The 27,572-nt window shown below is 39.1% G+C and overlaps 4 protein-coding genes across 4 annotated transcripts; all 4 read left to right on the top strand.

The window, feature by feature from the left end:
• The first annotated feature begins 16,864 nt into the window (after positions 1-16,864).
• LOC110944759 (putative F-box only protein 15) lies at positions 16,865-17,923 on the top strand. The gene has a single exon (XM_022186408.1). The coding sequence runs from the start codon at positions 16,865-16,867 to the stop codon at positions 17,921-17,923; it is 1,059 nt and encodes a 352-aa protein (XP_022042100.1).
• Positions 17,924-18,172: 249 nt separating this feature from the next.
• LOC110944758 lies at positions 18,173-21,762 on the top strand. The gene is made up of 5 exons (XM_022186406.1): positions 18,173-18,611; positions 18,697-19,156; positions 19,289-19,388; positions 19,467-19,704; positions 19,808-21,762. The coding sequence occupies exons 1-5, from the start codon at positions 18,173-18,175 to the stop codon at positions 21,760-21,762; spliced, it is 3,192 nt and encodes a 1,063-aa protein (XP_022042098.1).
• LOC110944757 (ATP-dependent DNA helicase pif1-like) lies at positions 21,759-22,463 on the top strand. Its single transcript, XM_022186405.1, has one exon. The coding sequence runs from the start codon at positions 21,759-21,761 to the stop codon at positions 22,461-22,463; it is 705 nt and encodes a 234-aa protein (XP_022042097.1).
• A 65-nt stretch (positions 22,464-22,528) lies between these two features.
• On the top strand, positions 22,529-23,113 carry LOC110944756 (ATP-dependent DNA helicase PIF1-like). Its single transcript, XM_022186404.1, has one exon. The coding sequence runs from the start codon at positions 22,529-22,531 to the stop codon at positions 23,111-23,113; it is 585 nt and encodes a 194-aa protein (XP_022042096.1).
• Positions 23,114-27,572: the final 4,459 nt, after the last annotated feature.

The raw sequence follows: 27,572 nt of genomic DNA, 5'->3' as shown, positions 1-27,572 counted from the left end.
CTGTTATAACAACTGGGTTTTTATAAGACTAGATCATTTTATACCTAGATCCATAAATTATAACGAGATCTACACCATGGTTTTCGGAAGAACTACAAGTTCATGAAACGATGCGATTTCACATACTAGTCTACAAATTTGAAGTGTTGAAACTTGTTTATTATGTTGGAAATTGATTGATTGAAATAAAAGAAGTGATTTTGTAAAAGAAAATGATACGCTTGAAAGCGTGGCCACCTCCAGTTACAGGGGAAACTCTGGCGAAATTTTCCTAAAATCTAACACTTAGAATTATTTACAAGTGTTAGACTACTTTGACATGTTTTCAAATATATTTCGCCACAACTTTATTTATAAATAATCGGAGGTGGGATTTTCACAAAACTAAACGTGATAAATATATATTCGGTAAATATATTTTGTCACAACACTGTTTATGATTATTTTGTGAAAATGTATAAATATTATTTTTAGAGTAAAAAATAATATTTACTAACTTGTCAAACCAAAATAATACCAACGCTTATACGACAAGCATAAAAGTTACAACGGTAATTTCTATTACCACCTAATCATTAAAACGTAACTTACGCATTACGCGGAAATATTCACCGACACGTATGTTGTCAACGTATTATTTTGGAAAGTATTATGTAAAGAGAAAATATATTATTTTTGAGAAAAATAATTATATTTTGGAATGAGAAATAAAAATATATTAACTGGGACTTAATGAGATAGTATAAATACACATGTATTTAAATCCCCCATCCTTGGGAAGGAAAGTAAAATACCAAGTATGTACACGAAACGGTTGTCTAACAGTCTCCTAAAAATGTAAGTTATAAAGCTAAGGCACGGCCATCCGTCTAATAGAATTAGCACCTGTAGGTCGTTGCACAGCTTCGGACATTCGGATTACTTGGTAGAGATACGCATTCACTGTGAGTTCATGTCCCCCTTTTCTCTAACTGTTTTCAGTTTACTTAACTGCGGGGGTGAAATACATGTTACTATGATTTACGAGTACTTTACAACGGTATGTTTAACGTAAGGAGGTGTTATACGATCATGTGAGTGGATAGGAACAACATGGGGCCATTAGTCCTCATGGAGGGACCGAGGGACAGGAGCGGTAGATCTATCTGGGTGTAGCGAGCCCAGCCCCCGGCCAAACTAGAAACGGACCGTGGGGTGACTTTGTCCACATACTTTGCCGTGGCGAAATCTGCTAGGTTTGAGTCTCCCTATTTGCACTTCACATATGTCAGTGGCCTTGCAAACCATTGGTGATCACAAGTCCTCTTACACTGCTACATACCACAACTATTTTTATACTCACAAATGTTTTACATACTCACCTACACGTGAACTCGCTCAACATTATTGTTGATTTTTCAACTCACATGTATTTCAGGAAATTAAACGGATCTGGCACGATATGGAACGTTTTCCGCTGCACTGGTCATGAAGTCATCAGGGTTTAGGGTTGTGTCTCTTACCTGGACAAGACACAATCCCTAAATCACGTTTATGTTTTGTTATAAGTTGTAATGTTACTAAACAAGGATATGGTTGCATGTTAAAAACAATGGTATTGTATGATGTTTTCAAAAACTTATGGATGACTTGCATGGTTTTTAAATTCATATAGCTTTGTTATGATTAAGCTATGGTATTAAGAAGTCACACAAATTAACCACGCTTCCGCAAAGCCAGGGTGTGACAGCTTGGTATCAGAGCTCTGATCATAGCGAACTAGGATTCCTTCTCGAGTCTAGACTATGATCACTAGGGCTCTCACGAAAACATTTTTACTGCATACCACTTAAGTCCAGATCCAAAACGTTTTTATAAACAAATGTTGAGCACATTTTATTCATTATTCTAGGCTCAGTCTGGGAGGCTGAGGTTCGGACTAGTGGGACTAGGAGTGTTGGCTAGTGGGACTAGGAGTGTTGACTAGTGGGACTAGGAAGGACAGTCTGGGAGGCTGGGAGGCTAGTGGGACTAGGAGTGTTGCCTAGTGGGACTAGGAAGGACAGTCTGGGAGGCTGGGAGGCTAGTGGGACTAGGAGTGTTGCCTAGTGGGACTAGGAAGGGCAGTCTGGGAGGCTGGGAGGCTAGTGGGACTAGGAGTGTTGGCTAGTGAGACTAGGAAGGACAGTCTGGGAGGCTGGGAGGCTAGTGGGACTAGGAGTGTTGGCTAGTGAGACTAGGAAGGACAGTCTGGGAGGCTGGGAGGCTAGTGGGACTAGGTGGATTATGTGATTATTATCTGGTAACTTATGTGACTATTTGATTTACTGATTTTCGTGCTTATTCTATGATTGTGTTACAGACACATGGATACATCAGATACCGGAGACTCGGATACTACTGGACCTCTACCCATGGTGTCGGATGACATTGTGTCATCGGAGCATGAGGTGCATACCTCAGATTATACGAGCACAGATGATGACGACTTCCAGCCGTTCGCTCTACCCGACGGCATTGATGAGCATACTGATGACTCCTTGCCCTTCGCTTTACCCGAGGGTGCCTATGAGCCTATTGATGGCGATCCTGCTGAGTATCTTCCCCTTGTTGTGATTCCAGCTCCGATTCCTCTTGCTTCTTACCCTGCGTATGAGCTTTTGCCAGACGCCGATGCCGACGGCGACATCGATCTGTACGAGGACGAGCCATTTGAGGACGAGGCTCCTGACGTAGCTCCTCTACCTGCAGGCGGTCTCTTGATGATTGCTGATGCCCCAGCTGGAGACTCGCCCGTCCACTCACCAGTACCAGACTCTTTTGAGTCTGTGGCTTCTGCTCCGTCTCACGAGGTGAGCACTCAGCACTTTGTTCATGACTCGGACCCTGACCAGGCATCTTCTGCCGCCCCTATTCCGAGTTTCGCTTTCGAGCACGATGATATTGAGGATTCGGATCCTGTTTTCCCTCCAGGATTTGATCCTGACCGTGATATTGAGTATGTTCATATGGACCAGCTTGTAGAGGACCCTGTTGATCCTGCTGACCCTATCGGTCCCATTGATCCAGATTTTGACTTTGACATGGCGTTCGACGACCCTGAGCCTGCCATAGCCCCAGAGCAGGCAGCTGCTTTTGACCCTTTACCTGAGCATGACCCTGTTCATGCTGATTTTCCTCTTGAGCCTGTTGATGCTGATCCCCCTGTAGATGTTCCTGTGATCGAGGGCGATCATGTTGCTGCTGATCCCATTGTTCCTTTACCCGTTGGTGACATACCTGCTGATCCTGTTATTGATCCTGTCGATCCTGATATTGCACCTGTTGACCCCGTTATTGCTCCTATCGATCCTTTACCCATCGAGCCCGAGCACGCTCTTTTTGCTGAGCACATGGATCCTCCAGATGAGGAGGCACAGCACGGGTGGATACCGGCGGACGAGGATGTTCCACCGTTTCCCCCACATCACACTGGCACACATCATACTGATTTCTCATTTCAGATCCCATCATTTATTCCTCCAGCGGGGCCTGGAGAGGGCTCTTCAGCCCACCCTTTCGGTCATGTACCGATGACCATGCCATTCATGCCTCAGATAGCATCTATCCCATCTTCTGTTGCACCTATCGATCTTACCAGCACGCCATTACTTTGGTCATCTTCCTCACCGATGCCACCCACTGATCCATATCATCCATTCCATATGGGACATACCATTGAGGACGTCTTGATGTCCTTTGTCCATCAGCATGATTCCCATACACAGCGACTCCAGGAGCTCGAGAGAGCTCAGTTATCTTTTGGTCCATATCTTGGTCAGAAATCTTCATCTTTTCAGCCTGTTCGATCATTACCTCCTGACTTTGCTGCCCGACTTACGACTATGGAGCAGCAGATTGCATCTGTTATTCGCACTCAGCAGGCGATGGAGGAGGATTGGCTTCATTTACGCCGCTTACTCTACACTCACTTTCCCCCTCCTCCACCCCCATCCGCATAGGGCTCATTGGTACCGTAGTGGTAGGCGATGGTGAGACGACCGCGATTGTGACTGCACAGCCTTTTGGAGACCATCTGACGATACTGATTTTTGTTGATATTTGTTGATGCACTGGATGTATGTGACACTGATGTGATATTGTTTTGACAGGGGTGATGTAGCCCCTATTTGATTTGTGATTGTATGATACAGTGACGTACTGATACCCTTACCACATTATGGTCTCGATATATATAACAATCGCCGTATTCTCACCATATCTGATTCACTTGATTGCTTATTTATGTTTTGTGACATGGGATGTTGTATGTATGATATTTGCAACATGGGATGTTGGGACATGGGATGTTGTAAGTATGATATTTGCAACATGGGATGTTGGGACATGGGATGTTGTATGTATGATATTTGCAACATGGGATGTTGGGACATGGGATGTTGTAAGTATGATATTTGCAACATGGGATGTTGGGACATGGGATGTTGTGTGTATGATATTTGTGACATGGGATGCTGGGACATGGGATGTTGTGTGTGATATATTGATAACATGAGATGTTATATGCTATTACTATTACTATATACGTATGTTTACTTTGGCCTAATCGACGTACGCATCTTTAGAAGATGGCACCAAGACGTCAACCGCAGCCGATGCCCACTACTCCTGAAGAACTACAGCAAGTTATTGTTGCCGCCATTGCTCAGTATGCTGCCTCGCAAGGAGGACCAAGCGGAAGTAGCTCGAACATTAACGGCAACCAAAATCCTCCTCATGGGTGCACCTACAAACAGTTCTTGGACTGTAAGCCCATCAACTTCGACGGCACAGGTGGTGCTGTTGCTTTCGTTTGCTGGGCAGAGAAGACTGATTCCACCATCCGCATGAGCAAATGTGCGCTCGACCAGCAGGTCACTTACATCTCAGGGCTGTTTCTAGACAGAGCCCTATCTTGGTGGAACTTACAAGTGCAAACACTAGGCGAAGCTGCCGCCTACGCCCTGACTTGGGCCGAATTGAAAGAGCTTATGCGCAAGAAGTACTGTTCCCGCGCAGAAATTCAAAGGTTGGAGACTGAATTTTGGCACCTAAAGATGGATGGACCAAAGGTTGCAGAATACGTCCAGAGGTTTCATGACCTATCTCAAGTGGTTCCTTATATGGTCACGCCTGAATACAAGCGAATTGAGCGCTTCATTTGGGGATTAGCTCCCCAAATCATTAGCATGGTGACCTCCTCCAAACCGGCAACTATTACGGAAGCCATTGATTTGAGCGTGGCTCTCACTGAGGAGGCAATTCGTTTAAACAAGTTTAATGAAGTCAAGGCGAAGAAGACAGAGACTCACGTTGAGTCCTCAGGAGATAACAAAAGGAAGTTTTCAAACTTCAAACAAGGCGTCAGTATGGCAGTAAAGAAAGGAAAATCAGCTGGTAGTACCAAGAAAGGGAAAGGGTACCAGGGCACCCAGCCCAAATGCAACAACTGCCAACGCCACCATACTGGCAATTGTAACGTGAAAGTTTGTGAATCTTGTGGAAAACCGGGCCACTCAAAGGAATCATGTTGGGCTAGTGCAGGCCGGGGAGGCCAGGGAGGATATATGAATAGAAACGATAATCGTGGTGGTTTGGGAAATCGCCCACAAAGGAATAACCGAGGCTACAATGCAAATCAAGCCGGAACTGCCAATCAAAACAACCCGCCAGTTGGGGACGGTGCGGGGAGTGGAAAAAGATTAGGATGTTTTCATTGCGGTGACATTGGGCACTTCAAGAAGGATTGCCCGGGATTGAACCAAGCCCATGGAAGGGTGTTCCAGATCGGTGCACGGGAAGCACGCCAGGATCCCAACGTTGTCACTGGTACGTTCCCTGTAAATCATCGCTATGCATCCGTTTTGTTTGATACTGGTGCCGATTATAGCTTCATATCGCTAGAATTTAGAAACATGCTTGGTTTAGCCGCTAGTAAGTTAGATATTCCTTACTCGATCGAATTAGCAAATGGGAAGTTAGTGGAAGCCAATGAAGTGATTAGAGGTTGCGTAATCGAATTAGGAGAGCGTGAGTTTGCTCTCGATCTACTACCAGTCCAGTTCGGAGGCTTCGACGTGGTAGTAGGGATGGATTGGTTATCAAGCAACAAGGCGGAGATAGTTTGTCACGAGAAGATTATTCGTATCCCGACCGATGATGGTGAGACCATTGTGGTTCATGGGGAGAAGCGTGAGACGCCGTTAAAGATGATTAGCTGCCTGAAAGCAAGGAAGTGTTTGAGGAAAGGATGTGTTGCTTTTCTAGCACACATTGTGGATAAGAAGGCTGCTGAGCCGAAGATCGAAGACATCCCTGTCGTGAGGGAATACCCAGAAGTCTTTCCAGAAGACTTGCCTGGCTTGCCACCTCAAAGGCAAGTGGAGTTTCGCATCGACTTAGTTCCAGGTGATGCGCCTGTGGCTAAGGCACCATACAGACTTGCTCCGTCTGAGATGCAGGAATTGTCGACGCAACTTCAAGAGTTGTTAGATAAGGGTTTTATCCGACCAAGCTTCTCACCTTGGGGAGCTCCAGTTTTGTTTGTCAAGAAGAAGGATGGTAGTTTCCGTATGTGCATCGACTACAGAGAATTGAACAAGCTAACAATCAAGAATAGGTATCCCCTGCCAAGAATCGATGATCTGTTTGACCAGCTTCAAGGTTCAAGCTTCTATTCAAAGATCGATCTTCGATCTGGATACCATCAACTAAGGATACAGGAGGAAAGCATCCCGAAAACAGCTTTCAGAACTCGATATGGGCACTATGAGTTTCTAGTTATGCCGTTTGGTTTAACAAACGCACCTGCAGTGTTCATGGATTTGATGAACCGAGTTTGTAAGCCATACCTGGATAAATTCGTGATTGTATTCATTGATGACATCCTAATTTATTCCAAGTCAAAGGCTGAACACGAGCAGCATCTTAGAGCCATTCTGGAGCTGCTAAAGAAGGAACAGTTGTACGCCAAGTTCTCTAAGTGCGAGTTTTGGCTACGCGAAGTCCAGTTTCTTGGACATGTGGTTAATGGGGATGGAATTCATGTTGATCCCACCAAGATCGAGGCAATCAAGAATTGGGAAACGCCCACAACGCCAACCGAGATTCGACAATTCTTGGGTTTGGCTGGCTACTATCGGAGGTTCATCGAGGACTTCTCGAAAATCGCTCAACCTTTGACGCTCCTCACGCAGAAGGACAAGACGTTTGATTGGGGAATCAAACAGGATGAAGCATTTCAGATATTGAAGGATAAGCTTTGTAACGCGCCAATCTTAGCTCTACCGGAAGGTACCGACGATGTTGTGGTATATTGCGACGCATCGCGTCAGGGATTGGGTTGTGTGTTGATGCAACGTCAAAAGGTCATCGCTTACGCATCACGCCAACTGAAGGTGCACGAAAGGAACTATACCACTCATGATTTGGAGCTAGGCGCAGTGGTTTTTGCACTAAAGATCTGGAGACACTACCTGTATGGTACGAAGTGCACAATCTTCACAGATCACAAAAGCCTACAGCATATATTCAACCAGAAGGAGTTGAATATGAGGCAAAGACGATGGGTTGAATTATTGAATGATTACGACTGCGAGATAAAGTATCACCCAGGGAAGGCGAATGTAGTCGCCGATGCCCTAAGTCGTAAGGAAAGGATCAAGCCCCTAAGGGTTAGGGCTATGGAAATGATAATCCAAACCGATCTCTCCTCGCGCGTTCGTGCAGCACAGAAAGAAGCTCTCAAGAAGGAGAACCTTGAGAAAGAGTATCTCCGTGGGATGGAGAAGATATTGGTGCCAAACGAGGAAGGAACGTTATGTTTTGGGAAAAGGATTTGGGTTCCTCTATTTGGTGAATTAAGGGAAGTTATTTTCGATGAAGCGCACAAGTCACGGTACTCTATCCACCCGAGATCGGATAAGATGTACCAAGATCTCAAAAATTACTATTGGTGGCCTAGGATGAAAGGCGACGTTGCTATTTACGTGAGCAAATGTTTAACGTGCGCTAAGGTCAAGGCAGAATACCAGAAGCCCTCGGGACTTCTGCAACAACCTGAGATTCCCAAGTGGAAATGGGAACAAATCTCAATGGATTTTGTTACAAAACTGCCAAGAACGCCAAGAGGCCATGATATGATTTGGGTGATTGTTGACCGCCTAACAAAGTCCGCACACTTTCTGCCAATCAAGGAGAAAGACAGTACTAGTAAACTTGCGGAAATTTACTTGAGAGAGATCGTAGCACGACATGGAGTACCCCTCTCGATCATCTCTGATAGAGACGGAAGGTTTGTGTCGAGGATATGGCAATCCTTCCAAGAAGCTTTTGGCTCACAATTGAATCTGAGCACTGCGTTCCATCCGCAAACTGACGGCCAGAGCGAGCGAACGATACAGACTTTGGAAGACATGCTGAGAGCATGTGCTATGGATTTGGGCGGTAGCTGGGATAAACACTTACCTTTGGTCGAATTCTCATACAACAACAGCTACCACACCAGTATTGGTGTCGCGCCTTTTGAAGCCCTATACGGACGCAAGTGTCGATCACCACTATGTTGGGCTGACGCAGGTGATAGGCAGCTTGCCGGTCCCGAAATCGTCCAAGAGACGACAGACAAGATTGCGCAGATTCTTAAACGCATCGAAGCCGCTCGCCACAGACAAAAGGCCTATGCGGATCCAAACCGAAAACATATGGATTTTCAAGTTGGAGAGATGGTGTTATTGAAGGTATCACCCTGGAAAGGGGTGGCACGCTTTGGGAAGCGTGGGAAGTTAAATCCACGCTACATTGGTCCTTTCAGAATTCTAGAAAGAATTGGAACCGTAGCATACAAGTTGGACCTACCTGCTGAACTAAATGGTGTTCACGATACATTTCATGTATCCAATTTAAAGAAGAGTCCAACTCAAGTTGACGTTGCCATTCCTATCGACGAGATTCATGTTGACGACACGCTCCACTTCGTAGAAGCACCTGTCGAGGTCACAGATTGGAAAGTTAACAGGACCCGCCGGAGCAGTGTCAAACTCGTCAAGGTTCGCTGGAATGCCAGACATGGTCCTGAATACACCTGGGAGCGTGAGGACCGGATGAAAGAGAAATACCCCCACTTATTTCCTAAAAACTCTGCATCTACAAGCAGAACTTAAATTTCGGGACGAAATTTATTTAACGGGGGGAGAATGTGACAACCCTCACAAAACCAGGTATCCGTACGACTTAATTAGCTATTAACTGTTGCCTAATTACTGTGCTTAACTGAGATTTCTGATAAACTGCTACTTGATTGTTGGTACTTGTACATATCTGCATCATACTTTGATTTCCGTCACTACATTATTTATTTACTGAACTTTAGTGACAAACTTGATGCACAAGAAGCACAGTAGCACTAAACGGATACACAGTGAACATGCTGATATAACCAGCATCAGGCAGACACTGCCTCTAAAGGCCTGAATGAGCCAGAATTATTTTACTACACCCATAGTGTGTGTAGGGATACAAGGGTTGAATAGTTGCGTCTCTAGGAACAAGATACGGAAATTGGATGTGCCTAAAACGTACTTTAAGCACGAAACACAGCACTTTTATTTACACACTAGCTTCTAGCTAATTAATAAAGTGCCAAAATACAAGGAATTATTCCTGACACTTTGCTGAATAAGTTGTGTCGCTAAAAATATTACTTACGACGCTTAAAGGATATCTTAAGCACTTTAACGGATTCCTATCCGACCGAACAACCGGACAATACCCGGAACATAAAAATATTGCCAGGATTATTATTGGTATTTTTCTGAGCCAGTTAGGGTCCCTGATTACCCTAACACCCGCAATATAACACATTAAACAACTAACGGGGTTAGACCTTAAAGTAACCGACTTTAACTTAACTGAACTATAACTGAACGATCGAGACCCAACCGGGCGACCCCACACCCCTTGGGCCGGTTCCATTGGAATGGAACTAGACAAGTACACTTTTAATATTTTATATTTGATTACGCGGACATCTAAACGACTCGAGAACCGTTGGACGATGGAGCTTGAAATCTCTATAAATAACTCTCTCTCTCACTCACAAGAACACACACTCAAGAATCACCAACTCTCACTCTCTCTTGTCTCCCCCTCTCGGCCGAACACACCCACACTTATCCATCCATTTTTCGGTTTTGCTTCATCCATTCCAAGCATATACTAGTGTCGGGGATCACGTACAACGAAGCTTGGAGCAAACGGAAGCTAAAGGACCTCGTGCATTTGCTTTTATCCACGCCGTTTTCGACTAGATTCTTCCCTAGCCTTGAGCTAGAGGTATATTGTTTAAAACTCGTTTTTAATCATATCTAAAGTGGTTAAAAGGATTTTTGACGGATAAAAGTCGGTAACCCACTTCTTGAATCTAAAAAGTCTACTAAAACATGAAAATCGTTGGATAAAAGGTCATAACGCGTGTAAATGTCGTAGTATTTGAATATGTTGATTGTTAAGGCCCGATCTATGATGTGGTGGCTCTTATCATCGTTTAACCCGACTTTGTTAAGATCCCGTATCTTAACATAAGCTTGTTTCTAGCGGTCCGAGGGTTAAAAGGTGAAACTCCACCACACGGGAAACATGAACTTGTGTAAAAGTGTTTTAACATGAAAAATAGTATTTAAAACGAGCCGATCTACGTATGTACAAGTGGTATATTCGTAGGACCGGGTGTTGAGAAAATCATGTTTTATAAAAGTTGTATAACATGTTAACAATTGTGATTTTTATAGTCTACAAGTGTATAAACACTTGTGAAACGAAAGATCCGACAAAATAACCATTTTTACAAAAGTTGTCAGGAAGTTGTAAAGAAAGAACTGTTATAACAACTGGGTTTTTATAAGACTAGATCATTTTATACCTAGATCCATAAATTATAACGAGATCTACACCATGGTTTTTGGAAGAACTACAAGTTCATGAAACGATGCGATTTCACATACTAGTCTACAAATTTGAAGTGTTGAAACTTGTTTATTATGTTGGAAATTGATTGATTGAAATAAAAGAAGTGATTTTGTAAAAGAAAATGATACGCTTGAAAGCGTGGCCACCTCCAGTTACAGGGGAAACTCTGGCGAAATTTTCCTAAAATCTAACACTTAGAATTATTTACAAGTGTTAGACTACTTTGACATGTTTTCAAATATATTTCGCCACAACTTTATTTATAAATAATCGGAGGTGGGATTTTCACAAAACTAAACATGATAAATATATATTCGGTAAATATATTTTGTCACAACACTGTTTATGATTATTTTGTGAAAATGTATAAATATTATTTTTAGAGTAAAAAATAATATTTACTAACTTGTCAAACCAAAATAATACCAACGCTTATACGACAAGCATAAAAGTTACAACGGTAATTTCTATTACCACCTAATCATTAAAACGTAACTTACGCATTACGCGGAAATATTCACCGACACGTATGTTGTCAACGTATTATTTTGGAAAGTATTATGTAAAGAGAAAATATATTATTTTTGAGAAAAATAATTATATTTTGGAATGAGAAATAAAAATATATTAAGTGGGACTTAATGAGATAGTATAAATACACATGTATTTAAATCCCCCATCCTTGGGAAGGAAAGTAAAATACCAAGTATGTACACGAAACGGTTGTCTAACCGTCTCCTAAAAATGTAAGTTATAAAGCTAAGGCACGGCCATCCGTCTAATAGAATTAGCACCTGTAGGTCGTTGCACAGCTTCGGACATTCGGATTACTTGGTAGAGATACGCATTCACTGTGAGTTCATGTCCCCCTTTTCTCTAACTGTTTTCAGTTTACTTAACTGCGGGGGTGAAATACATGTTACTATGATTTACGAGTACTTTACAACGGTATGTTTAACGTAAGGAGGTGTTATACGATCATGTGAGTGGATAGGAACAACATGGGGCCATTAGTCCTCATGGAGGGACCGAGGGACAGGAGCGGTAGATCTATCTGGGTGTAGCGAGCCCAGCCCCCGGCCAAACTAGAAACGGACCGTGGGGTGACTTTGTCCACATACTTTGCCGTGGCGAAATCTGCTAGGTTTGAGTCTCCCTATTTGCACTTCACATATGTCAGTGGCCTTGCAAACCATTGGTGATCACAAGTCCTCTTACACTGCTACATACCACAACTATTTTTATACTCACAAATGTTTTACATACTCACCTACACGTGAACTCGCTCAACATTATTGTTGATTTTTCAACTCACATGTATTTCAGGAAATTAAACGGATCTGGCACGGTATGGAACGTTTTCCGCTGCACTGGTCATGAAGTCATCAGGGTTTAGGGTTGTGTCTCTTACCTGGACAAGACACAATCCCTAAATCACGTTTATGTTTTGTTATAAGTTGTAATGTTACTAAACAAGGATATGGTTGCATGTTAAAAACAATGGTATTGTATGATGTTTTCAAAAACTTATGGATGTCTTGCATGGTTTTTAAATTCATATAGCTTTGTTATGATTAAGCTATGGTATTAAGAAGTCACACAAATTAACCACGCTTCCGCAAAGCCAGGGTGTGACACCTAGAACCTTTTATACATATATACACCACATAATTATTAACATACGTGTAAGTTAACTAACTACGTATGTGTAACTTTGTTTTACATATATGTAAGTAAATTATTTACATACGTAATATGAGAATGTTCATAATAGAAAAGAACAAAGAAAAATATACGTGTAAGTTAACTAACCACGTATGTGTAACTTTGTTTTACATATAGGTAAGTAAATTATTTACATACGTAACATGAGAATGTTCATAATAGAAAAGAACAAAGAAAAATAAAAACTTTTTGAGAGCAATGAAACTAAATTAAAACCTTGAATCTTCTTGAGTTGACAAAAATATCTATTTACCGTAATTTACCAAAAACTTAGTCATATATCGATTCAAAATAATCAATCAAAATATCATTTATTTAAGTAAAAATGCAATAACCACCACAAAGAAGAAAATATATTTTCACATGTTCTATCGATTAGAGCTATTGAGATATCTCAAAGTTACCTCAACATAGCAGACCAAAGAGAGCTTTCATATGCAATTCCATATTCTATCATTTAGAGTTAATTTTACATGCGTAACATTAGATCTTTCAATTCCGTAAATAACAAAAGTAGACTAGAGAGAAATATAATAATAGAGATAAAAGAAAATGATAACTAATAACCATATTAATAGGAAACATTTGGTGTTTTGATTTTTTTTTCTCTGATATCCATAAATTACCCTTTTCTATTTAATATATTATCCTTAAAAGATCTAGATTATTACTAAAATGCCACCTTCTATATTAGCACTTGATCAAATGATCTAATGATTCAGATAAGTTCTGCAAGTTCTAAAAAAATATAGGGTTCTGAAATGATCTTCACCCAACACCTATTTTGGTAAATATTTTTTAAAGTACCCATTTAGTTAAATAATTTTTTAGTGGCGGAGCTAGACCGTTAATTCAATAAAAAAGTACTTTAGCAATTTCATTATTAATGTCCAACACTGTATTTCATTATTAATCTATACTACTTTTTTTTATAACTCTTTCCTTATTTTTTTATTCATCAATATAATATTATAGTATTTTCTTTTAGATTCTAATATTTTGATATTTTATAATTTAACTATTGTCAAACATCGCGTTTGATTAAAATTGTACAATTTTTTTTATTAAAAAATGAATATCCAATACGATAACAAACTAATGGTAGGTAGACGAACGAATCATCTCAAATATATTTAAAAGTGAAATAAAAAACATAAAAAAAGAATTGTACAAACATTTCCGTTCATTAATATAACAGGAACTTTTTCAACTATTTGATACCAATAAATTAAAATTTTATTTCTTTATTTTTAATTAAATGTATTTTTGGACTATTAAACTAAAAAAATTATGTCGTAATTTTTTTACAATAACTTATATTATATGCTATATTTACAAATACACAACTTTGTTTTACTGCCTGGGTTCAATATTATGTTTTCATGTAGGACAAACATTTGATTCCGATGTTAACATTAAATTTAGTATGCAAATATTCACTCAAATTAGTGTTAATATTATTCATCGTAACCATTTAAATTGATGTACTTTTACTATATAGACTTACAAAATCTTTATCTTTTTAAATATTTAAAACGCTAATATATGTTTTTAGATTTTAATAATTAATATATGATTATAACAATTAATATATTATTATCGGTTATCTTTGTCTTTAGCATTAAAATCTATTCTATAAATTTTAAATTTAATATTATCAATAAAAACAAAATGATTATTACTAGAAGATGTTAAAAAGGGCACACGTTTTATCGAATAATCATGTAATTTAATATATGGGCTTCCCCTCATACGGGCCTATCCTCAGGCACAAAAGGCCGTGTTCAGCACTTGCTTCCATTTCTTTTGGTCAAAAAAAATATAAATCCAATAAACATTTGACTTAACTTTGATGTTAAAAATGTTACAATAAAAAATTTTGTTTTTAAGTTTACACAATCCTTGTGGTTCAGTTTACTTTGATGTTAATTTTTAACATGGTAAGAAAACTGATCTTTATATCCAATAAAAATTGTATGTTTAAGTTTACACAATCCTTTTTTTATATTTAATCAAACTATTTTTATTTCCTTTAAAATTGATCTTTATATACAATCAAAATTGTATTTTTCAGTTTATAAATCACTCCAAACAAATATCAATTGAGAGGTATGGGTGGTGGTTATCCAATTCCCATTGAACCACAAGGATCAACAAACCATGAACGATCATCCCGTCGCCATTTAAACCTTCCTGATTCAAACTCTTTAACATCAAACCCTGAAGTTAGAAACCCTTTTCGTCCGATGTTAAACCCACCTCCGGTGTCAAACCCACCTCCGGTGGCAAACCCTCATCCGGTGACAAACCTTGAACACGATGATCCATTTGGTTGGACGGATGAAGAGTTGAATTGGGCGTATGACTATACATTCGCTCAACTACAATTTGGTGGACTACAAATTGAGGATGGGCATCATCGTCCGGTGGCAAACACTCCTATACTACCTATGCATCCTCCACCTTCAAACCCCCCTTATGTGGAAAACCACAGTCAAACACAAGAACTACCGAGCTGGGCTGAAGGGTACGAAACTGACCCTGGGGCGGTTTACGAACCACCATTGGATGAAGAAATGGTTTGGGAACCTTAGAACAACTTTGATGATGACTGTAGTTTTTTTTTCTCGAATTAGTTTGAATCTTAATTATGTAAGTTTTAATTATGTATTAGTTTAAATTTAAATTAGTTGTTGTTTAATTTTAATCATGTTTTAGTTTAAATTTAAGTTTCTGGAGTTTTTATTTTTTTAGTTAACTAACATTAAACACTTAATAGGATATGTCTGATCATTTTTCCGTTGAAGAATTTTCATCATTAACAAATGATAGAGCATGGTATAATATAATCTTTGTTAAGGTGGAGTTTATTTGGCATGACGTCGATGAAAAGAGATTAGTGGTTATTTTTCTTGATCAACACTTAAGAACATTATTTTAATTTACTTTGTGTTATACGAGTAAGCGTTTTTCCACCACTAAATTTCTTTTCTTTTTAGAGACAAAAAATTGTTGCGTTCGTACTACAACATTTGATACACATATATAATGACGCGGCATTGGTGGGTGGTTTTTTTTCCTTAAATCATTTCCAAATTGAGAATCTCAAATATCATGAGTACCCAAAGTACCAGAATTACGTGTTAGTTTGGTCCGAGAAAAAAATTGTCATCAACGAATATACAAAGCTTTCTTCACTTATGCTTACGATTCCAAGGGGTGCTTCTTTATATCCATTGGTCCCTTCCATTATAGAATTGAAGCATGACAGGAGACCTCAAAAAATAATTGTTGGTACATATAAATTCTCTATCTATATTTTTTTATTAAATATATAAAAGTTTATATATGTATGTATAATATAGTGTATACGATTTGGCTGATTTTGTTATAGATGTGGTTGGGAGAATAATAGAAGGCAAACATGATCGATGTTGTTTTGAACTTTCTCTTCAAGATAAGACGTAAGTTATTATTTATTATTAACATATTACAAACATAATATTTAAATTATATGTAAGAAAATATTATTATTAGCAGAACTTTAATCCAAAATCGTAACATACAGTGGTCACACAATACAAATGTTTTTGTCCGCCCTGAAGCCTTCCGATGTTATACATACCATTCGAGCCGTGCAACAAAAGTCTATCATATATGTATCGCGTGTCAAGTTGGTTCATCTACCAGATAGTATGTTATGCTTTACACATGAACATTCTAAAAATTAGTTAGATTTAATGGCTCATGTAATTTAATAGAAGTTATATTTTATTTGTTATTTCAGTTAATATTTTGAAGTCTATGGAGTTGAGTACGATTACGTACGAACCAGATATGGTCGAGGCACGGGATATTTAAATTATGGATCGTTATCCAAGTTTGTGTTTAAGTTAGAAACATTTAGTGTTGTTATATGTTTAGTTGTTGAATATTAAAGTCTCTCTTGATGTTTCGTGTTTTGCTTTTTTTTTCCCCTCACATTGAAGTAATTGTAGAAGTATATTTTACTTTGTCTAATCTTATAATATGATATTACAAGTATGTTATATTACTTGCTTTACAAGTAATGGTTACACCTATTTTTCACCAAACTATAATCTTCTTAGATTGGACAACTAAATATTCATTATCTGTGTTAAACGAAGGTATAACCATGGCTGACCTTCCTGTTCATACAATCGTGTTTGAGATATTAACGAGGGTGCCAGCGAAGGATGTAGGCCGTTCTAAGAGTGTATGTAAGCAATGGTACGCGTTACTGTCAACACAAGATTTCGTAAGGATACATTGTTCTCGCTCATTAGTTTCATCTAACCAGAGAGTTCTACTAATTGACGACCTAACATGCTCTGTTCATCCGATCATCTTTCAATCCAATGACTATGGGCCAAGCTCCATACTTACATTTCCATTCCATCACCAAAATAATGATGTCTCAATACTTTCACATTTGAACGGATTGTTGTGTGTTTGCTTGAATCATACATACGAGCTGCTTCTTTGGAATCCAACAACTACTGCTTTCAAGCATTTGTCAACCCCTGATTCTCATGGATTCTATATAAATAACCTTGATGCCGTTGGTTTGTACGTTGACGCTGATGATGATTACAAGGTCTTGCATATAAAGCGTAGGATTGGTGTACTTGGTATCTATGTTTATTCTAGGGAAGTAGACTCCTGGAGAAATATTCCTTTCATAACAAGACAAGAGTACCTAAGCCCTCATTTCAATTGGTCAGCTGGCACATTTTGTGGTGGTACTCTATATTTCATTGTTTACGAATGTTGGATTGGAGGTACGAATGTGGTGATTTGTTTTGATGTTAATTTGGAGCAGTTCAAGGAGATAAGCTTTCCACCCGTTCCTTCTACAGGAATGGTTCAAGGTGTTTTAGTGAATGTAAAAAATGAGCTTCACATGTTTGCTAGCACTGGCATGTTTGAGATGACAATTGACCTATGGACGCTACAAGGGGATTACTGGATTAAGGTCTTATCATGTCCTCCGATCCCCCCGATATCATTGTCATTGTGGTGCGATATAACACATTATGTGACAAATGGTAATTGGTTTGTGATGACTAAATTAGGGAAGTTGTTTACAATTGAAATGGATATGAAGCCCTTAGAATGTTTTTGTCCTGTTACTTGGTTTCGAGGTTTTAAGGGTGCGGTGTTTGTGGAGACCATTGTTTCACCAAGTATTTAGTTTGGCTTTCACTTAATATTATCATTATGTATGTCAATATTTTAAGGATTTGTGTTTTTTTTCTCTAAGTCATGATATTCGGCTTAAGTCATGTATTTTAATGTTATCATTATGTATTTCAATGTTATCATTCAGTTTGTTTTTCTCTAAATCATGTGTTTGAATGTTGTAATGATTTGAGAATTTCATCATCTATGATAACTCTCTTTTATTTAATTTGCAAGGTATTTGTCACTTTGTCAATTTACAATGACTAATGGACAACCAAACCATCGTAATCATGCTTCTAGCTCGAGCGGATCTACTAAAGCTGAAAAACGAAAAGAGTATCACAAAAGATACTATGCTGCACGCAAAGGAAATAACAAAGTATCTAAATTTGGGAGTGGTGATGCCTCCCAAAGTGCTTCATCAATATCTTTAATGAGTAATAGGTCAACAGAAAGGACGCCGTTAAGAAGTTTACAAACTAATATTACTCAATTTACACAAACAACAAATGAGAACGCCTCAAGTGTTTCTACTATAAAACGCAAGGAGTACAATAAAGGATGTTCTAATACACGAAACGATAATGGAATGCGTATTTCAAATGGCAGTCAAGTCAACCAAACCCAGATAGATGATGTTACGCCGACAACCACATTCCCATCTGTAATTGACGTAGTCAGGCATAGAACATCACGAGGTTTCTATTTATTTAACAATGATTTCTTTTTTTTCGAACTCGACATCTTTTACAACCTTCATTACTTAATACACCAATTTTTTAGGTATTCGAATTCATCCGCGTACTTTATTACCCCAATTTGCTGAAGTAATTGATCAACCTTCCTTCCAAGATGGGAGCGTGCAAGATGATCCTTATAATTTTGTTTACAATGGTGTACCTGGAGAGCATCGTGTTTTAAAGGAACGAGGTGCATGTCCCAATTGTGGAGCAAAACGATTTCAGTATGAATTTGATACCTTTTGTTGTATGAGTGGGAAAACTGTGTTAGCAAACTTAGAAATTCCAGAGGAATTGTACCGACTTTTCACGTCTCAAGATGAAATTGGAGATATGTTTAGGCAAAACATCCGTGCTTATAACACCAATTTTTCTTTTGCCTCAATGGGTGTGACATTGGATGATACATTGAACAATATGAGAGACGGCGTATATACTTTTCGTGCACATAAAGGAATATATCACAGAATCGACCAATTAGTTCCGAGGGATGGGACCCCTAGGTACTTGCAGTTGTATTTTTACGATCCTGATACTGAGTTAGATCACAGACTCTGATGGCCAAATCTTGATCGGCACATTACTTAGATTTTAACACGTGTTCTTTCTACAAACCCATATGTCGATACATTTAGAAGACTTGCGGAACTAGGACCTCTGGACAACTATAGAGTCACTTTGAATACTTCGGTTGAACTTGACCAAAGGGTGTACAACCGACCAACGACATCGGAGGTATATATAATATTATATTAATTGCAATTATTTAATTGTATTGCTTATTTTACTTACTTATAGTTCACAATTATATAGGTTGCTGGTATTTGGGTTGAAGGTAATGACAATATCACTTCGTATAAACGAAGTATTGTTGTGTACGGTAGGTCTGAATATAGTCAAACTATTCAGCCGTACTTCAGTTGTTACGATCCATCGTCGTATCCTCTATTTTTTCCTAATGGTGAGTCGGGTTGGCATGGTAACATACCACGTCATGGAGTATCAATCAATGAGGTTCGCAACAATGACAACATCGAAGGAGAAATGGAAGGTACCAACAATTTGTTATCCTTTTTTAAGTGAAGATCATAAAAATAGCGTAATGCGTTTTATTTTTATTAACTGTTTGTTTTTAATACATCTTCATCGTTCAGAGGCAAACACACAAAGTGGTAGAACAACCGTGGCTATGCGAGAGTACTACTGTTACAAGTTCCAGATTCGATCTACCGATAATGTGCTTTTGTTCGGTGGTAGGCTGCTACAGCAGTTTGTGGTTGATGTTTACATCAAAACTAAGACATCACGCTTAGAATTTTGTGAGAGAAACCAGGCTAAGATTCGGGCCGAATTGTACCAAGGTATTGTGGATTGCGTCAATACTGGTGTGGTTCATGCAAACAGAGTCGGGAAAAGAATTGTGTTGCCTGCATCTTTCATCGGGGGGCCTCGCGACATGCGACGTCGGTTTCTAGAAGCGATGACGTTAGTTCAAGATGACGGCAAGCCTGATGTATTCCTTACAATGACATGTAATCCAAAGTGGCATGAGATATGTGATAACTTACATGTTGGTCAAACTGCTACAAATCGTCCAGACCTTGTTTCAAGAGTGTTCCGGGCTAAATTAGAAGATCTTAAGGATCAACTCTTCAAGAAACATATCCTCGGGGAAGTTAAGGCATACGTCTATGTCATTGAATTTCAAAAGCGGGGTTTTCCGCACACACATTTTCTCCTAATCATGTACCCGCAACACAAGATCAATAACGCGGACCATTATGATAAGGTTGTGTGTGCTGAAATTCCTAACAAACTAACACATCCCAGATTGCATGAGATGGTTATCAAGCACATGATTCACGGTCCTTGTGGCAATTTACGATCAAGCAGTCCTTGTATGCAGGGTGATCCTAAAATTTGTCGTTTTCGCTATCCTAGACAATTTAACGAACCGACGACACAAGGAGAAGATTCGTATCCGTTGTATCGAAGGAGAGACACCGGGATAGAAGTGGACCTACGAGGACAAACACTTGATAATAGATGGGTGGTCCCATATAACCCAAGGCTTTTGATGATGTTTAACTGCTACATGGATGTTGAAGTTTGCTCAAGTATAAAATCTGTGAAATATCTTTTCAAATATGTTTATAAAGGACATGACAAACAGGTTATTCAAGTCGATCAAAGTGAGCCAGGGGTTGTTATTAATGAGATAAAAAGATTTCAAGATGCACGCTACATATCGCCCCCAGAGGCTATGTGGCGCATTTTTTCCTTCTCTCTTTCTCAAATCTTTCCTGCTGTTCTAGCCTTACAACTTCATCTCCCAAATAATCAGATGGTTAGATTTAGAGATGATGACTTGATGCCTAATATTGTTGATAGGGAAAGGGATAAGAGAACCATGCTAACAACATTTTTTGAGATAAATAGAAACGATGAAACAGCAAGGGTACATTTGTATAAAGATTTTCCAAAACACTTTACGTGGAATGGAAGCACACGCCGTTGGAGTCGTCGTTTCGGTAAAAAACAAAGAGGACGTATCGTTTCCGCTAATCCAGCCGAAGGAGAAAGGTACTACTTACGCCTACTTTTGTCAAATGTCAGAGGGCCTACTTCTTTTGAACATCTTTGCACAGTTAATGGTCAACGGTGTGCGACATTTCGGAAAGCAGCTCTTGAGTTAGGCTTAATAGAAGACGATGAATATCTATCACAATGTCTCGAAAAAGCCTCTACGTTTCAGTTTCCCAATGCTCTTAGAAGGTTATTTGCGACCATAATGATTTTTTGCCAACCTGGAGATATTCGAAAGTTATGGAATGACCACTTTGATTCACTGTCTGAAGATCATCGGTTACACTGTCACAGTATAGAACGAGTTCAAAATATGGTTCTTACCGAAATTAGTGTCTTGGTACAATCCATGGGTAAAAATTTCAATGAGTTCGACCTTCCTAAGATAACAGATGATGTTAACTTACAAGATGCAGGTTATCGTGAGTTACAAGAAGAGTATGGGATTGTTTTGGAACCTGAACACTTGAGTGCCAAAGATTCACTTAATCCGGACCAAAAAACGTGTTTGATGAGATCATGATGCATGTTGATAATGATCTTCCAGGCGTGTTCTTTATTGATGGTCCAGGTGGAACTGGAAAAACATTTTTGTACATTGCCTTGCTTACTGAAATTCGGTCACGTGGTCTTATTGCTCTCGCAACAGCTTCATCAGGTGCAGCGGCTAATAATATGCCAGGAGGTAGAACGGCTCACTCGAGATTCAAGATTCCTCTTAATCTTGAAAATAAATCAATGTGCAATATCAAAAAACAGAGTGGGGCCGCTAAACTGATTCGGGCTACCAAAATAATCATATGGGATGAAGCGTCGATGGCTAAACGACAGGCGATAGAGGCAGTCGATCGTACATTCCAAGACATTATAGGTGTTAGTCTCCCATTTGGTGGAAAGATAATGGTTATGGGAGGTGACTTCAGACAAGTGTTGCCTGTTATTAAACGTGGCACTCGAGCACAGATTGTAGACTCCAGCGTACGAATGTCACCTCTTTGGTCTTTGACTAAGAAGATGCGGTTGACCATAAATATGAGAGCGCTAAAAGATCCATGGTTTTCTAAATTTCTTTTAAGGGTCGGCGATGGAACTAAAGAACCAATCGAAGGAAACTATATCCGCATACCCGATGACATGACAATTCAGTGCAACAACAGAGAAAATGCTATAAAAGAATTGATCCATCCATCTTTCCATCAATTGAAGATAATGTATATTCTTTAGATTATATAATCTCTAGAGCAATATTGTCCACTAAAAATGATAGTGTTGACGAGATTAATAATCAAATGATTGAAATTTTTCAAGGGGAGGAAAAAGTTTATTACAGTTTTGATGAAGCTGAAGACGATCAGCGCAACTTCTATCCAGTCGAGTTCTTAAACTCGCTAAATGTTAGTGGTTTGCCGCCTCATAAGCTTCGTTTAAAAATTGGATGCCCAATAATATTGTTACGTAATATCGATCCATCACATGGCCTGTGTAATGGCACGCGATTGATATGTAAGGGTTTCATGCGAAATGTTATTGATGCGGAAATTGCAGTCGGTCAACATGCCGGCAAAAGAGTTTTTTTGCCAAGAATCCCTCTAACCCTTTCTGAAGATGACATGTTCCCATTCAAGCTGAAAAGAAAACAATTTCCAATTCGACTTAGCTTTTCCATGACGATTAATAAAGCTCAAGGTCAAACAATTCCGAACGTTGGTATTTATCTTCCGGATTCTGTATTTTCACATGGACAACTTTATGTCGCGTTATCAAGAGGGATTTCAAGACAAAGTACGAAGGTGTTGGTACATCTCGCCAAAGAATTCAAACAAAGCGGAGTTTACACATCAAATGTTGTCTACCAGGAAGTGTTGCGTGATTAATTAATCGCATCCGAATAAAAAAGAAGGTAAGTTAGTAGATTTTGTGCCTTATTTGCTTCCAGAAATTACCTTTTAATTACTATTTTAAACCACCTATAGGCGTCTAACATTTTTTTATGTGTCGAAATCTGGTACAGTAGAGGAGAAGGTACAAGAAAGTCATAAGCGAACGGATGTATTGGTAAAACAGGAAGAGATACAAGAGACTCCCCGCATGGTGTTTTTATTGTTTTGTCCAGCTACTTGACTGTTTTGAACTCTTCTTGTTTTTAATTACATCTACTTCTTTGTTTTGTACTATTCTTGTAGAAGATCACCAAATAATCGATAAACAAACAGAAAAACCAGTGCCATTGTATCACGAATAAGAAAACTAACTTAAGTACTATACAATATTTCATGAGACGACGGATAAACTAACGGTAAACAATTATACTATTGTAAATTGCCACTCCCGCCGCATCGTGCGGGAAAGTGACTAGTATATATATATATATATATATATACATATATATATATATACATATATATATATACATATATATATATACATATATATATATATATATATGTAATGTGTAAAAGTGGCTCAATATCTCACAGGTAAAGGGTATGATATGTGATGTGCATAATATGATTAATTCTTTAGGCGGACTATTCCCGAATAACCACCTGCAATTTTCTATTCAAATGCATATTGAATGCCCATCTTGCTAATATTTGGAACTTGACCATGACAAAAGACCAAATGGGTCATGCAATCACTTGTTGACTTGGTTACTTATGCTTTTTAGATTGCTCAAAAGAGGATATTTTTTTTGAAATTTTCCCCATCCCAACACTTGAGGTAAATATTGTTCTCAATGTGGTGTTTAAATGAAGGGTTAAAATCCTAACTTTTTCTCCCTATCCCCACACTTGAGCTCAACATTGTCCTCAATGTGTAGTTTTTTGGATGGGGGCTTTTCAAAACACAAGGGATATGACAATACTCTTCTCCCAAAATTTCACCCCAAACAAGAATGTAAAAGACCCATTCCACTTATTCTACTAACTAAATAATCAAAGTTAAAAGGAAACGTATGCACCTGGTTTTACTCATTCTTCGTGTGCTCTTCGATCTTTCCATGCGAATGGTCATACCAAAACGAACATAACTGTACCTACAATTCTCAATACTCGTGTACAGGTGAACTTCTCACAGAAATCAAAAGCCATTAGATACTCTATTTTTACCATTTTTATGAAAATAAATTTACCAAGCCATTCGTTATTCAACTTTGATTTGTGGAAAATAATTTACAACAATAACAATCCCAACTCACTTTCGTAGTAATCATGACGGCATTTAGCACATGCACACAAGCCCTTTAAACCCCCCAATAGCTTAGGAGGACGAGTAGGTCTCGTGAGGGTTATATAGGGAACACACCCACAACGTTCATTTAACTAATAAATTAAGATGCAAAAGAAAAGAAAATACAAAAGGAAAACTAAAATTAAAAATAAAAGAAAAATAAAAAAACTAGAAATAATATACAACAACATAGAACACACCTCACCCTATCGCTGATAACACTCGTTAGGGTCTACCGACGGGTATAGTTGATACGGGTAACCGGTGAGGGCCGACATCATTTCACTAAATTTTTCGAGCGGGCCCCCTTCGGCCGGCGACGGCATCGTGAACGGGATAAAACTAGATGCCACACCTTAAGGCCAATGAACATCCCTTTGGACGGACTGGGGTTGCTGCTGAATGGGGTCGTAGTTAGTCCAAGGGACGAACTGTTGATAATCACGCCCCGCCTCAAGGTCACGTTTATGCCATTCTTGGTCATGTAAAAGGTGGACATTATTAATTGCCAGTTGTTGTTGTGTGCCCACCATTCTCCAACGCCTATCTTCCAAGGTGTTTTGCTCGATTCGGAGGTGTCTTGCTCGTCCTCCCACGCCCTCCTATGGGCCAACTCTGCAACTCGATGAGCCTCCCGCTCAATCCAAAAACTCTGCTGAGCCGACCAATACTTGGTTTGCTAGGCTCCCCATTCTTCCTCAGCCTTGAGTCTTTGCTTTTCCCGCTCTCTCACCTCGGACATTACCGCGGACACATTGTTATACACATTATGTTGTCCACGGTTATATGAACTAAAGGTTGGGCGACGTCGGCCAATCACAAACTGAGCTACATTATTCGAAACTTTGTGGTGTCGTCGTGCGAACGTTTGTCCCTCATCCTCAGACTCATCCTCCTCACCACCTTCCTCCATCCCCTTGTCTCTACCTTCTACTTGTTCAGTGTACTCTAAGGTTTACCTCGTATCCCTATCGGAGATATTATGATGATGCTCGGTTGATTTAACATATATATGTGACCCCTACTCATCTTTGCCAAGTCAAAATCATCAACGGGTTTGATGATCCAAAGTGAATTTTCTGAAAGGCAGTTTTGTTGCACGATCATAGCACTGATCAACCGCACATATGGGATCATTTTTTCTTAAAAATGTCTCCATTGTATCCCATATGTTCATCATAACAATGTGCCTCCACGATACTTTTGGCTCCCCGTAGAGCAACGCATGGATGACACGAAGATCCCATGTACGAACCTTTATGCGGTCTCTGAATCGGACCATCACATTTTCCAATGGGATGTTTTGAAGGATTTTACCTTCAAGGGATAAGTGCTTTCTATCATATTGACCCCCATGTAGTTAGGGAGAGTCAAATTGAGGAGGTTATCTAGGTCTGCTCCGACAATGTTTTGTTGCCAAAACAAGTTTGTGCAATAGTACTAGTAGTTGTTTATGCCCAGAGAATCAAAATTTGCAATCCGATTGATGGTCTCAAAATTCATAACCATCATCCCCCTTCTCGTATCTCCGACCAAACGCCACATGTTGGCATGTTCATCCTGGTTCTCAAAACGTAACGAAGCTAACAACTCCATTACTGCCTTCAAATAGACGCGTTGAGTTGCATCAGTGCACCAATCTAACGCTCGCTCCCAATCCAATCTCTCAAAATTCTGAGTAATTCCGATTTGTCGAAATTCCTCTGCATTTACCAGTCTCACACACACACAAATGTCAGTTACCTCGTTTTGCACCTGTGCCATTTTAAACTTCCATAGCTTCACTTCAACCTGTCTATTCCTAAATTGGGACAATCACTTTTTCTTATCTGCCAACCATGCATCCCCATTCCGATCATTCTTATGCTTTGTCCATTACCAATCTTGCCTGATTAACCGATCATCTATATCTGGTATAGCACAATGTTGCTACCATTTTACTGCTCTAAGACCGGATGAAGAAGAAGCTCCTTCATTCAAAGATTTGATCCTCTTTCGACTTGCCATTACTACAAAACAACAAACGAAACAATCAAAACAACGATAAACCTTCAAATCAACTCAAAACTTAGACACGAACTATGATATTGAGCTTTAATTGATATTTGGACTCATAACAATCATTTTAAACTCTTTCAAGTAGTAGATTTTCTCATCCAAAACAAAGTTTCATGTTGAATCATTATGTTTATAAAATTTCAACAATTTTCAACATCATCTCTATGCCTAATCATACTAACAAGTGGGTGTAATCACATCCCTACACTTGTTTAATGCCCAATCCCAACCAAAAGCAAGTTTCAACTCAAATTCAAGCTTCTACATCAACGGTTTATCTTAAACAACCTACTATCAAACATCTAAGTTTAAAATATCAGAAGAAATAAACAAACCATGTAATAATTATGCTTTAAAATAAGTAAAGTTTCTACCTTTAGTGTTGCAAAGCTGAGAAAACTAGCAAGAGATGTAAAGCAAACAACTTTGATGAACATCCTAAGAAAACCCGAAATTTGCAACCCTCAAATCTCACAAATGAGCAAGACTGATGAAAACAAAGTTGGGGCTTTTGTAGCTCTCGAAAATTTAAACACAATAGGCTCAAGAATTGATTGATTTGATCAAGGATGGAAGAAGTTATGAGAAGATGAAGGTTAGGGTTCTTGAGAGAAAGTTGGAGAAGATGAAGTGAAAGTTGGAGATGGCGAATGAATAAGGACCATTTTTTATGAGGACCATTTTTTATGTTTCAATCACTTTAGGATCAGGTTAGGTGATTCACGGGTTGAATGTGTGGTTAAAAAGAGAGTTGGTGAAGGGGTATGGTCCCAAAAACCTCGCACAAGCGCATAGGACCATACCATAACTTCATTTCAGAAGACATCTTGAATAAGACCCTGCGCGGCCGCGTAGCGGTTTTGAACAAGATTTGGAAAGACCAGTCGTCGATGACCATGCGCCGGAGAAAGGAAAGACAAATATTCAACTAACACCCTTGTGCGGGCTTGCGCAAGGGAACAGTTAAGCTTGAAGATGAAGTCCTAAACATTTCCGCGTGCATGAAATCAGGACAAGAACAAAAGGATCTTTTCTGTTATAACA

Source organism: Helianthus annuus, chromosome 16 (assembly GCF_002127325.2).
Source record: "Helianthus annuus cultivar XRQ/B chromosome 16, HanXRQr2.0-SUNRISE, whole genome shotgun sequence".
Taxonomy (NCBI): Eukaryota; Viridiplantae; Streptophyta; class Magnoliopsida; order Asterales; family Asteraceae; genus Helianthus; species Helianthus annuus.
This window is presented reverse-complemented; position numbering and strand designations above follow the sequence as displayed.